Genomic DNA, 13,286 nt, shown 5'->3' with positions numbered 1-13,286 from the left:
AGGTCATGTTTTGCAGGCTGGTGTTGCAGTTGTTCTTTAAGCAGTTGTTTTCTTCTAGAAGTTTTTGTCTTGGATTTAAGTGCTACGAAGGAAAAAGGTGATTGCCAGTTTAAAGGAAATTTTGTTTTCTGTCATTTAATTGCTGGCATCCTCGGTGCAGTATGTTCTCATTGCATGAAAATAAATCATAAGCCTTTTTAGCTGGTGGATAAGGAAGAGATCCGTAGTCTTTTTTTTCTCCCGGAACTGCAGTCTTACACTATTGGAGTGTACTGAAGCTTTTTTTTTTAAATCTTGCTTTAATTTTGAATGCTTAAACAAATATGTATAATGTATATTATAACATTAAAATTTAAGGTATCCTCTAAGAAGCTGATATGCATTTTGATAATGAAAAGTACCTTATGAAGTATAGTAAGTTTGCTTTCATTGCACGGAGTTCAAGTGTTCAGAGGCCTGGTTGTTGCCTTTGACTGTTCATTCATGAATGATTAACAGATTGTTTTATTTAAAGGCACGTACCTGCTCCCTACTGTGTCCGTGTAAAAACTGTGTTCTGAAAAAGCTGTGTGTATAGTCTGAACAATGTTTTGTGTTGATCCTGGAAACTTTGTCCTGTCTGCATGAAACTCTCTTCCTTATCAATTTGCAAGGATTTACTGCTAGCAGACTTTTCTGTGAAACTGAATTATGTCATATTTGTAAAGTATTAAAATACAGAGCATTACTGAGCTCAGGGAGAGGTCATTATACTCATAAGGCTGTCATAGTGCTTAATGAGCTGTACAACTTGCATTCAAGTTGTAGGATCTTGAGTATTTCTGATTTTTGATTTTTCTTTTTCTCTCAAGAGTCCTTCACTCTTCTTAGCTGGAGAAAGCAACGTGAACAAGTCTGAAATATGTATCAAATAGCAGATGAATGTTGAAATGTTTTGAGTTGAAGGCATTTTGTGTGTGCGTGCATGGGCATGTTGAGGGCCATGTTCCTGTGATTCTGATAGTGCGAGGACAAGGAGTCTCTTTTGGTAGATTAAATTCTGTATTTATGAGTATTTGAAGCTTGTTAGTGCAAAAATGAAACTCAGGGAGTGAAATGCTGGCTGGAAGTCCTCATGCGTGTACAGAGCTGTTTAGTGTTTAGCATACATTTAAGTTTTCCTTAACTGTCTATGTCTGGTTTTGGAAAAACAGCCATGGAAGTGCTCAGAAACTATTTTGATCTAGGTAACGCTTTATCTATTCCAATTTATACATTGGTGATGAGTAATGGATTTGGTAAATGAAAGGAATATAGTTAAATTAATCTGCTTTTTGGCTTGAAGCTACTGAAGTTTTTTGCAGAACACAGTGTTGAACTCAAACAGTCAGGTTAAAAGCAATGGTGCGGGGTCTGGGGCCTGCCTGTCTGCAAGACTCTCCTTCCCGCGTTGCAGGGGGCAGGGTTGACCTGCCAACACTAATGTAGAAAGTACACTCGATTTCAGGTAATTTTGAGCTTTCTAAAAGCTGCTTTTCTCATAAATGAGAAATTCTTCACAAAATTCACCTTGATAAGGTTGGGTGCTGTTGAACTGAGCATTACTGTAGACGCAACATACCTCATTGCGTGGCTTGAGGTATGAGGAAGTAATATTATATGCTACGTAGTTATTTAAAATAGTTCTTGATAAGAAAGTTGTATCCCTCAAAGACGTGTGTATGAGCTAAGCTGTGTGTTGTAGTTAGATTGATGGATTTGCATTTTTTTTATGGTTCACTGAAAGCAGTAACTTAAAGAACCTTTCAAAAATCTTGCCATTCTCCCCGAGAAAAAACTTTGAGAAGTGAGAGCAACAGGGCGTGAGAGTAGCTGAGGGCTTGGTTGGCAGGGACAGTTCACTGTCTCGTTTGTTGTTCAGGTCACAAGTTCTGGCTTCCTCTTGAAAACCAGAAATCAGTATTTTGAGTTTGGAAGTACTAAGCATTCAGAAGATAAACTCCCCATTGCACTTTCATTTCATGTTGCTGTTTTAAACTCAACTAGTATGCTGCCCGAGTTACGTGGCAGTATGTTTGCTCTGAGCTTCCAGCATTGGCTTAGCACAGTTTGTGTCCTGCAGTTTCATCTGGAGTTGTCCTGGTTGTAATACTGGAACCTTTGAAAATGTTGGTGTGAAACCTCTGAGCCATATTCTTTGGTGTTGCTTGAGAAAATGTTTTAAAAACCTTTACCAAGCACATTGTTGTAGACTTTATATTTGGAAAATATACACAGAACTGTTATTTTAATAATGACATTTCACTGCCTTAAAGCAAGTGGCAAATGCAGGCCAGCCAGCAAAGCCACCTGTCTTGTATGGAAGAGCAGCTTTAGGAGGACGTGCGTGTTGTGCGCGCCACCGGCCTCAGCAGCCAGGGCCCTCATGGTGCTGCTCTTGCCACATCCTTGAAAGAGAGGAAGAACCTGAAGGTTTGTGTGTTCCCCTGGTGCAGGTGTATGCTGTTGCTTCAAATGACAAGCCTGGTGTTTTGGTGGCAGGATGATTTACGTGGGAAACATCGTTCTGTGGGCCAGTTGGGAAATGAATGCAGAAACCGAGCTCTTGAATAAGGAGACCGCAGAGAGGCTTTCAGCAGCACCTGAAGGTGATCAGGTTTGCGCTTCCAGCGTCCTGGGGGATTGGTCATCCCTTGAAGACACTGGGGTGATGGTTTGTTCATAGCAGCATTCTTTAGGCAGTTAGTGTTCTCAAGACCAAGTTTACCAAAGGCACACATTGTACCCCCCTCAGAAAAAAAAAAAGAAGGCAGGAGGGAAGACTTGGATACTAGAAAAATAGTCTTTTACTGTTCATCAAGTTTTGTAACAGAATTTTTTTTTTTTCTTTTGAATTAGAAGAGGATACTAATTGGTTTTTGGCTCTGTGATTTTGCCAGTCCTGCAATTCCTCCATCCGCCCCCCCTTGTGGTTTACCTTAAACATGCCGTACTTGCTATATCTAGTAGGCTGTGTTTTCTCTTTTAAAGGCATACAAAACAAGTCTGTGCCTGTTTTAATCTTGTGAAGTTCCTCTCTAGCTGTTTCCCCTTTTGGTTGTGGATATTGCCCATATTTGGGTCTCACTGTGGTGCAATCAGTTTACATCTGATTGTGTGGTATGATATGTTGTCTTGCCTGAGCAAACCCTGGTAATTTATTATTAGATGTGGGCTAGATTAGCAGCTTATGACTTTAATATTTGAAAGTACATTATAAAAGATCTTTTATGTAATGCAATATATTATTTTTTTCCTGTGAACGATGCTACAAGAGACAGAAGGACTTGCCTCCAGCAAAGCTGCTGAATTAAAACCAAGCAGGAGGAAGGGATGGTATAAATTATATAGTTTCTTCCTTTAGAGTGCCTAAATGTGCCCTAAAATACAGTGATGGCAGTGCATTACCAGGAAACTATTCAATTTGGTTTAATAACAAGCTGCTTTCACAATCTCATAATCATAGCTCTCATGAAAACATGTGCTTTTATATTCTGCGTGGTGTATTTTATATACTTGTGTTATAATTTAAAAATTGAACACCTAGGAGTATATTTATCTCCTAAACACTTTAGTGGGTTCTGTGAAAGTACTCATGGTTTCAGTGAGTGCCATGGACTTTTAACTGTGCTTTCTGCTGGCCTTCATGTTAGCAAACAATATATTAATGAGAAATCATCATTAGTGTTTTGGGGGTTTTTTGTATTCATTGTTCTACTTGTGTGCATGTCTCTGAATTAAATTAGGTGGATAAGAATATCCACTTAATTCCTGTAAGAAGAGAGTTGTAATCAGAACACTCAGTGATATTGCCTAAAATATTTTTAGGTAAGCATCTCTATGGAATGGCATACAGGTAAACCATCCAGGTGTTTTCCAGAGTATCTTAGTCATAATGTTGCGCTCGTCTTTCCACCTGAACTGTCTGTTTAGATCTTGCTGAGAAGGTAAAAGTGCCGCTTCACGTTCACTATCACTGTATTTGTGGTGAGGGGGATAGGTTGGGGAACCATCCTTGCCTAGCAAGTGGCATCTCCGAAATGCCGGGTTTTGTCTTGAACAAGATCCCATTACTTAGAATTCCTGAGCAATAGTTGAACTGTAAAGCTGAAGTTTATCAAGAAAGCAAACATAAAAATATTTTGATGATGATTCCAGTGTATTTCAAATCCACTGTCCACATAGTTATTGGCTGACATCTAGAGAAATGCTGACATTTTTTTCAGTATTAAATAAATACAGCTTGTGATATTTATGTTCTAATTAACAAACTAATATTTTCACGCCCCATTGTCTTGTGGCTGTCCTTTGTGCTTTTCTACTTAACAACAAAAAAGGGAGTTTGTTGGTTTGTTTTACTACTGTAATATATTCTGATTTGTAAGGGAGCATTCTAAAATTCATCTGCTCTTTAACGATACATTTCTTCTCTCAATAGCCAACTACTCCACCAAGCCAAGGGAGGCCTGATTCACCCGTTTATGCTAATTTACAAGAACTGAAAATATCTCAGTCTGCACTTCCACCACTACCTACAAGTGCTCCGGTCCAAATAAATGGGGAATGGGAAACCCATAAAGATACGACAGGACGCTGTTATTACTACAACAGAGGATCACAGGAGCGAACCTGGAAACCTCCACGGTGGGCCCGAGATGCCAGCGTTAATAAAGGGGATACCCAGAGCCATGCAGATCATGAGGTAGTTCCTTCTGAGGTCAGAAGCAATGAGATTGTCATGTGTATGATGCTGTTTTGCTGCAGAATTCGGTATCTCTGAATTTCCAAGTGTCAAGGAGTGTCTTAATTTGTCTTTTTTTGTCATGTGTCGTGGTATGAAGTAGTAAACAGTTCAGCTCTTCAATTGCTTGTGTGTAGAAGAATGCGTACGTAGACTGTGTGCAGGCCTTACAATCCTTTAGCAGGTATTGTAGCTTTTCTTTTAAAGGTAAACTGAGATATTTTGAAACTAATACGACTACAAATGACAACAGAATAAGGCAGCCACCGTAACTTCTCTGACGTGCAGTGCGTTCTCCTTCCCAGTGTATTGGGCACATCTTCCGGGGAGGAGGGGGAGAGGAGTGCACGTGTGACAGTGCTTCTAAAAGCAGGATTTATGGGGACGCATTGAAAAAAGGCAAGGGGAATTATGTATTTTTATGAATATCAGTTAAATACACAGTAAAGCAAAAGTAGGCAATATACAGGTGTTTGTTACTGCTTGGTTAATACTGTGGCAGTAAATTTAGATATGTGGATTTTTATAGAGGAAGATATTTTCGTAGAGAGGAATCAAGATGGTTCTAGAGTTTAAGATGCATGTAGAGAAATCCAGTGTTCTGGAGTAAAAACCAGACTTAATGGAGTTCCACAGCACTTTCCACCTGTGTCAAAAATACTGACATAATTAAAGCTTCTATCAAATTAAAACATATTGGTTTTTATTTTTGTAATTAGATTTATATATACTACTAACAATTCTCTATATTGTATGGCGATTTAAAATGCTGGGTTTTTTAAAGGGTTGTATGTGACTGTTCAAACTAAAATTTTATTTAATTCATAAATTCTTAAAGAGGTGGAATAATCATAGTGAATATAAAAAACAAGTTTACCTGGATAACTTGTTGCAGCATTTTAACCATTTGCATAGGAGATTTGAATTTACATGCTTGTCAATGATTTCTGCCTTGGATAGCTGGAGAACAAAGTAGGAGAAAGGGCAGTTAAAGGAGCAATATTTTGTAATCAAATTGTGTTAACTTTGAGAAAATCCTTTCCTTCATTCTGTGAATGATATCCTAGAGAACAGAAGATGAGAACATTAAAATTACCGTGCTAGAAGTGCTGCCTAAGCCAGCTGTCTAGGTCTAAGAGCAGCAAATGTTGATGGGGGGTGGAAAACCACCCCAGCTTCTGGCAATTGGCCGTAGGAGTTTTTGACTAGGGTACATTCAGGCCGTAAGCATGTTCTTTAGATATATCGATGATTTTGTTGTTGTTGTTGTTTTTTCATTATGCAGACCTTTTGCTTTTGCAAAACCTCTTGGCAAAGCTTTGCTGCACACCTTGCTTAAGAGAGTTGAAGCTTACCATGAAGTTTTTTATGTTAAAAGATCATTTCTGCTAACATGTGAGGTGCAGATAGATTCTGTGCAAACAGTCACTAGGGAGAGCCAGACAGTGGTGTGTGTTTATTTGAACTGCAGTGGTTCAGATAAAGCAAAGGAATAGTTGGGAGATGGATATTACTATTTAAATACGCTTAAAATAGTGCTCTTGTTTTCAAACAGTACTTAGGCTAATCAGTTTCCTGATAGAAAGAAAAAGCAAACATTAATAAAGAAATCTTCTACGTATTTCACTTTTATATGTCCTTTTCAAATACGTATCGTTTAGGTGGATTTCCTCCTGAGCCTATTACAATGCTTCGTTTTAAAATTTAATTGTGGACCGCTCACAATTTTGATTGCTGGAAGCTGTGTCGTGGAAGCTTACCTCTGGGACAGTTAGTGCCAGAAACAGGAGAGAAAGGAAAAAGGGACCTTTCATTGCCTTTGGCAGTGGCCTTCACAGCAGCTGTGTCAGCCGCAAGCATTTAAACAGCCAGATTTTCTCGCCACAGGCCAGTGGCAGCAACAGGTAAACTGGTGAAAAGTGTGTGGCTGCCACTTTGATATCTCTACTTATGGCCTATTAATTTCGCACTGGCTCTTCTTTTGTTGGAGAAGACTCTGTTTTTCATCAGGTTAAGATGATTGGTTTTTTGAGTAGTAATTCTCCTTGTCGGTAGTAAGTGTAACTGGTTTTCTGCTGTCATCGTTCTTTTTGTGGAAGGACTTCCAATAATTCTTTCTCCCTCCCCATATGCAAATGATCCCTCTGACTCTTACTGATACCTTAGTACCATGACTTCACCACATGGTTGCATGTTCAGAAAGCTTGATTTTATTTATTTATTTTCATTACCTATAACTTATTTCAGCTCAGTTCTTCTGTTTATTTGTGATGCTTGAGGTATCACAGATTGGTCTTCAGACAGTCATATCTGTTTTCAGTCTTTGTAAGACCAGTGAATCATGCATGTTTTAATTAATTTTTAACTAGCCACAAGTTTATATCTCCAGTAGCACAGGTTCCCTTAGTAACATGTGTCTTCTCTGACTGGCTGGTCAATGTTGAGGCTAGAGAGATGCATGCTGCAAGGTCCTGTCAATCCACTTTCCAGCAGTTGTGTTGATTTTGAAGCTTTTTTTCCCTTTTCTGCATTTGAGAGTATACTTCACACTCCACTGCTCATGTTCACCTTTTTGTTTATGAGTATTTAAACCAAATTACTTAGGCTTGGATTTCAACCTTTACTCTGAGCTACCATAAAATATAGGAAATCCCCAATTTTGTTTGATTATGAGCAAATATGTCTTAATAATTAGTAAAACCAGATTTAATTTATTATAACAAAGTTAAGTTGGCCTTTACACACTAGTCTGAGTCATGCTCATTCCTTTCAGATTTAGTAATAGAAGAACATGTACAGGAAGATTAAATACTAGTTGTAGCTCTAGAGATTTGTCCTCAGAGGAGCTTGTGTCGTATTAGGTAGCAAAACGTCAAGGTGACGTAAAAATGAGAACTGTGAATGATCATATATTCTAATACATGTTTAATATATTAGGATTTGAAATAGCTTATAGTTGGTCTTAGAACTTTGTGATTAGGAAATTGAATTTTATTGGATAATTAAGAAAGGGCAAAATTGTACCCAGTTTGTCAAAAAAAGTTGGTAACAGCTATGGCACAGAGAGAACACTTGTAGGTTTGGTAGTTATTTGGATGGGGTGGGGGGAAGCAGGGAAGTCCTATCAACAGGACATCTAGGGAAAGTGTGTAAGATTTTGGATTACAGATAAATTCATTGGAGGTAGTGACTTGTTAATGTATTTCAGGAAGGAGTGCTTAACAGTAACTGGGAGAAATTTGTCGTTAAAGTGATTTAATCAGGGCGGACTGTTAGAGGAATGAGGTGTCATCATATCAGAGAAAGACAAACCTCTAATACCTAGATAGGAGACCTTAATTGGAAGTAGAGACTAACAAATTAGCCAGCAAGCTGTAGAAAAGCAACAGGATTTAATTTAAGTTGAAAACTACATTTAAAACGTATGGCCAAGATGCAATTTAATTCCCTGTATTTTTGTTTCAAAATGAACAAAAACTGATAAAGGGATGCTGGTTTCTTTAATTAGTCAGTATTCTTTCTTGTTATTTTGATTTTTAGAAGTAGTAATAACTTTCTTAACTGCATGGTGATGAACTGGTGTCTGCCCTCAAGAATTTTCCATGTAAATGGAAAGAAGCCAAGGAAGATAGTAGAAGTGATGATGTGGGGGACCATTTCTGTAAATCCCTTTAGTGTCACAGCAGAGTTCTTAAAAGGTATAAGGTTGGTTAGCTTTCTGCTTAAGATGACTTTATTTAAATGTGACATAGTATAATTGAGGGTGTGACTCTGAGAGGAAGCATGGAGGATATGTAAAAAAAACATACACAGTTAATACTGAAAAAGTGTTGAAAGTTAGATGGAAAGGTGCTGACTGTGGTTTGGCCAGTGTTCTCTAACCCCAGCTGATGCAGCTTCAGCAGTTGTTCCTGCTGGCGGAGGGACAGGGAGGGCCTTGGCTTGGGAAAGCTTGGACCATCTCAGGAATTTGGTTTAAGTTCAGGTCTGCAAAGCCTAAATTCCCCCATTGTATTGTATGTAAGATTAGTTAAGCCTTGAAAGCATCAAAACTTCCATTGTGTGGGTGTCTTACTGTGTTCTTACTGAACAACAGTGGTCTTTCTAAAATAATTTTATTTTTTAAATCTTCCGTTTAATTTTACATGTGTATGGTGCTTCCTCAGTTTCAGGAATTGCTTGTAAGAGGCAAATACACATACATTGTGTTATTCGGTCATAATTCCTGTTAATAGTAAAAATAAAAATGTCCAAGGTCTTACTATTTTAAACAAATGTCAATGCACTTAATATTTAATCATGAAAACATAATGAAAACTTAAATATGTGTAAACAATATAGCTATCTTATAAAACAGTAGTTGAAATGAGGCCAATGGCACTCTTATCAACTCCTCAGTCCTCATTCTTCAAGTGTAAGAATGGGACTGAAGACCCCTTTTTTTCCCCAAATGATTAGAAGTTGCCACTTCAGAATTTCATGTTACTACATGTACAAAAGAAGTGGCATTTAGACACTTGCATTCTTTGGGCTGTAGAGGACGCTTAGATTTTTTGTTTGTTTATTTTTTCATGTTACTTTATTAATGACACGAAGTTTCCCATGGGTTTTGCTGTGCTTGGTAAGCTGGCTCGTGTCAGCATACTCAGAAAGGCAATGCTAAAACCCTGTGCAGTAATAATTTGGAAATCTCACTGAACATTTAGTCTCTAAAAACACTGACTTTTAAAAACTGCTTAGTTTCTGGTACCTGGATGTTTTTAGGCAATACTTAAGCTTTTCAGGAAAGGAGTTTTTTCCTACTTGAAAATAGAAATTCTGCCTTTCTCCTGCTTTACTGATTTCCTCAAAACCCTTGTGTTACTGAACCTTAGTCAATATTTAACTGTCATAATTTCTGAATAGCAGGATGTGTTCCCTCTTACTTGCTGAGGATCCAAGATAGTGTGAAAGGAAATTTGCATTGGATTCCTCAGGAGACTGTGGCGTAGAGATCTTGTTGTGGGAGATGAACGCAGAGAGGTGACTTCTTTTTTTTAGATTTTTTTTTTGGTGCATGGAATGGATGCTTTGAATAACGCTACAGTATTTTAGCAAGGAGGTGAACAAGGTGTGCAAGGGAACAGAAATAGTTTATTGTGTGTGCAAAATCTTTTTTTTTCTATTCTACAAATCAAACTCATTTCTTATGTTATAATTCACTTCTGCCTTCAGAAAATGATCTTAAACCTCAGCCAGCTGTGCCTGGTAGAAAGCCTGGCTTTTTGCATTGCTCATTGTCACATGCATCAGAGTTGGAAGGTGGAGAGTGGAAATTCCTAATATTTTAGGTTGCATTGCACAAGTACTGTAAAGTGCTGGGACCTGCCAAGGTGTAACTGGAGACTCAAGTTGTCCTTAATGATGATTGTCTGTTCTTCTCTTTCCCAAATAGTGCCTGAAAAGGATTTAGCTATGAAAATTGGGATGTTGCCAGAAAATGAAGGTAGCAGGTCTCCCAGGTTTTTTGAGGCAATGCAGATTACTGAAGTTAATGAGAGAGTTAAGTAATGTGAATCTGTGGGAATAAAATTTAGATTGGCAAAAAAATTCTGAGTTTCAACTTGAGTAGCTGTGATCTGGTGTAGTAGAACTTAAAAAAATTCTATCAGTATAAAGCAGTTGTTCTGAAAGTAGGTTGAATTGCCTAGCATTTATCAAGTATTTCTGTACTGTAAAAATGCATCTCTTGTTCTCTGACATAAAAATGTGAACTCCCTGAATTTATTACTATTCTCTTTCTAGTCAAATAATCTTTGATCTTTCAGATTTTAAAGCACTTTCATTCTCAAAACTGCCTTGTGTGTTTCTGACTACTTGTAGCATCTTTCATCAGAAGAAAACGACCACAGTTCTTGTTACAGCCAGTCAGATAGTCAGTATGGTTCTCCTCCAAAGGGTTGGTCAGAAGAGTTGGATGAACATGGTCAGACCTTATATACCAATGACTATACTAATGAAAAGGTACTTTTTCCTTCTTCTCATCGCGTGTTCTAAATCTTTTCTGTTAATTCACTCTTAGAAATGCAGATTTCATTTCTAGGAGTGAAAAGCATCCATCAGTGGTATCTCCTTTTGGTTTTTAAATATGCATTAAACTGAACAGATTTTTTTTTTCTTGTGTATGTTCTTCACTATTTAGAAAAAGTTTTCTTATTTCCATTTGGGTATTGGATTATATTAGATGAACATATCATGTATAATTTTTTTTAAATTTGTGCTCTCTCCCATCTTCTTGGCGACACTTCAGGAATGAACTTTGTACCAATATGATGTTTTTCTTACTGTCTTTTAAGACCCATTCTTGTCTGTGGACACCTTGCAGTTAGGATGGTTTCAAGCTGAAAATAATGCTGTTTTATCAGTTTCATCCTTTATCAGAGATTTTCGATACTGCTTTCAGATGTAGACAAACTTCTTAATTGAACTACAGCTTTATCAGCAGCTTTATGTTCTATTCTGATTATCTAATTGCCACTGACAACTTACTGTGATTCTGGGCATATACAAATATATCCCATGTAGGATAAATGACAATATTTGTTTATATTTGTAAAGCAGTTGATTTTTCTCATAGTTTCCTAAAGTTTAGGTTTTTTGTTTGTTTCAATGAATACTTCTTGAAGTTAACACAAACAGTAGTTTATTGTATTATAGTCCTACCTTTTCTCCAGTTGATATATGCAAGGTTTTTTGAAGGAAGGTTTTAAATAATTGAGTTTTATGTCAGTTTTGGAATTTCATCATGCTTAATCTGTTTCTGCTAAGCATCTGTAGAGCACATACCTTGTTTGGCAAATATGCAAACCTTTTTTTTAAAAAAAAAAATAAAATTGTACATTGGAATTAAATTGTAAATTGGAATCAATAGAAGACAGCATTTCCTGTCACAGAGTGGTTTATTGGGAGGCAATCTTGTGAAACCTGCATGACCCAAGTGCCTTGCTGTGCGTGTTTCTGTGCATATTTTGTGTGATCTTGTAGAATTCTGCTCATTACAATTCCTTCCTTTATGCATAACTAGTCACAGTTGCCATAGTTTTACTTCTCTGATTGTGGGAGTCGCTTGTAGAGGTTGCAGAAATTATACCGTCTTCTTCATGTTTTATATAGAAACGGCATCTCATGTTCCTGTTGATGTTTTAAAAAGAGAGTTGTTCAACAAGTGTAATTATCTCTTAAATGATCAGCAGTTGCTGGCTGAGCTTCTTGTAATTCTATAATTTCACATATAAAATCCTTACACAGATGCAATGCGAAGGTTGTGCCTCCTTGAACTGACTCTCTAGTGTTGGCAAGAGTGAGATATGCCATTTTTGAAAATACCTGCTTATCGCTCTTGTGTGATATTGCAGGACTATTTTCTGAGGATTTACAGAATGAAATAATAACGGCGAACCCAATTCAGGAAGCTGGAAACTCTGTTGGTCTCGTTGCTAACCAACCTTGGTTAGTTAACAGGGGTTGTGTACTAGACACTGCTGGAATGGATGGCACTTTATTAAAAATTAACTTTAAATCCCAAGTATAAGAGGTTTACTATGTTGCGGCTGTCACTCTGATTACATTTGCTATCATTGCATTTCTTTCTGCAGTGGATAAAACATGCAGATGAGCAAGGCAGACCGTATTACTACAGTGCCGATGGTTCCCGATCGGAATGGGAGTTACCAAGGGTGAGTGACCTAAAAAAGAATCTTCTACAATTTGAGGCTTTCCCCTCCTCTTCAATTAGTGTTCTATGGGGCCTTTAATGGGAGTTATTCATAGCCAGAGGGCTTGCATATTACATTTGGTCATTTCTTGGATTTTTTGTGGAATTTCTGATTGTGAAGAGAAAAAAATATACTTAAGGATGTGAAAAATGGATGTACGTAACTATTCAGATGCCACAGAAGATCCTGTAGCTTTGCTGAACTGAGCTTTCCATGCAAGGCTGCAGAATAATGTTTGTGGTTTTGCTGTGAAAACCTCTGCAGGAAAAAATAATTTTTTTAATTACAAAATGTTCCAGAGAAACTGTTGTCTATTTTTAGTACCTCCAAAATGCTTATACAGACAGGTGTCAAAACACAAAAGTTTCAGCAGAGTTTTGTGGTATCTTAGACAATGACAAAGTTTCACTGGAAGTGTTTTCTGTTATTTATTATTTTTTTAATTGAAACAGGAATTTGTAGGAAGGTGACAGAGCTCAGGTCACTTGGTTGTCTGAGTATGTTCCTAATACTTTTAATTTTCATTTTCACTTTGAAAAACTATAAGACATTTGTCATAATGATGTTGTTGTACGTGACTTTCCTGCTACTAGGATGTTTGTTCAATCCTAGATAGTAAGGTGACTGTAAAAAACAAAACCAAAAAGCCCAAAACAACCAACCAAAAAAACAACAAACAAAAAAAACCCCAACAACAACAGAGTTTCACACAGTAGCGTGTGTGCAAGTATATGAAAGAGTATGTTTCTCAATTTTTGTTTCATCAGTCCAAA

The 13,286-nt window shown here is 37.3% G+C and overlaps 1 protein-coding gene across 5 annotated transcripts in view; it reads left to right on the top strand.

The window, feature by feature from the left end:
• ARHGAP12 (Rho GTPase activating protein 12) overlaps positions 1 to 13,286 on the top strand; it is a 77,946-nt gene that overhangs the window by 31,090 nt on the left and 33,570 nt on the right. For 3 of the 5 annotated variants that reach the window (XM_082045987.1, XM_082045986.1, XM_082045985.1), the window contains exons 3-5: positions 4,457 to 4,720; positions 10,622 to 10,762; positions 12,394 to 12,474. In XM_082045987.1, the coding sequence (XP_081902113.1) occupies positions 4,457 to 4,720; positions 10,622 to 10,762; positions 12,394 to 12,474 (486 nt within the window). The remainder of the gene's footprint in view (positions 1 to 4,456; positions 4,721 to 10,621; positions 10,763 to 12,393; positions 12,475 to 13,286) is intronic. The other 2 variants (XM_082045989.1, XM_082045988.1) reach the window with 1 other exon arrangement.

Source organism: Streptopelia decaocto (genome assembly GCF_964273445.1).
Source record: "Streptopelia decaocto genome assembly, chromosome: 2".
Taxonomy (NCBI): Eukaryota; Metazoa; Chordata; class Aves; order Columbiformes; family Columbidae; genus Streptopelia; species Streptopelia decaocto.
Note: the sequence above shows the minus strand (reverse complement) of the source record. Positions and strands in the feature narration are given on the sequence as shown.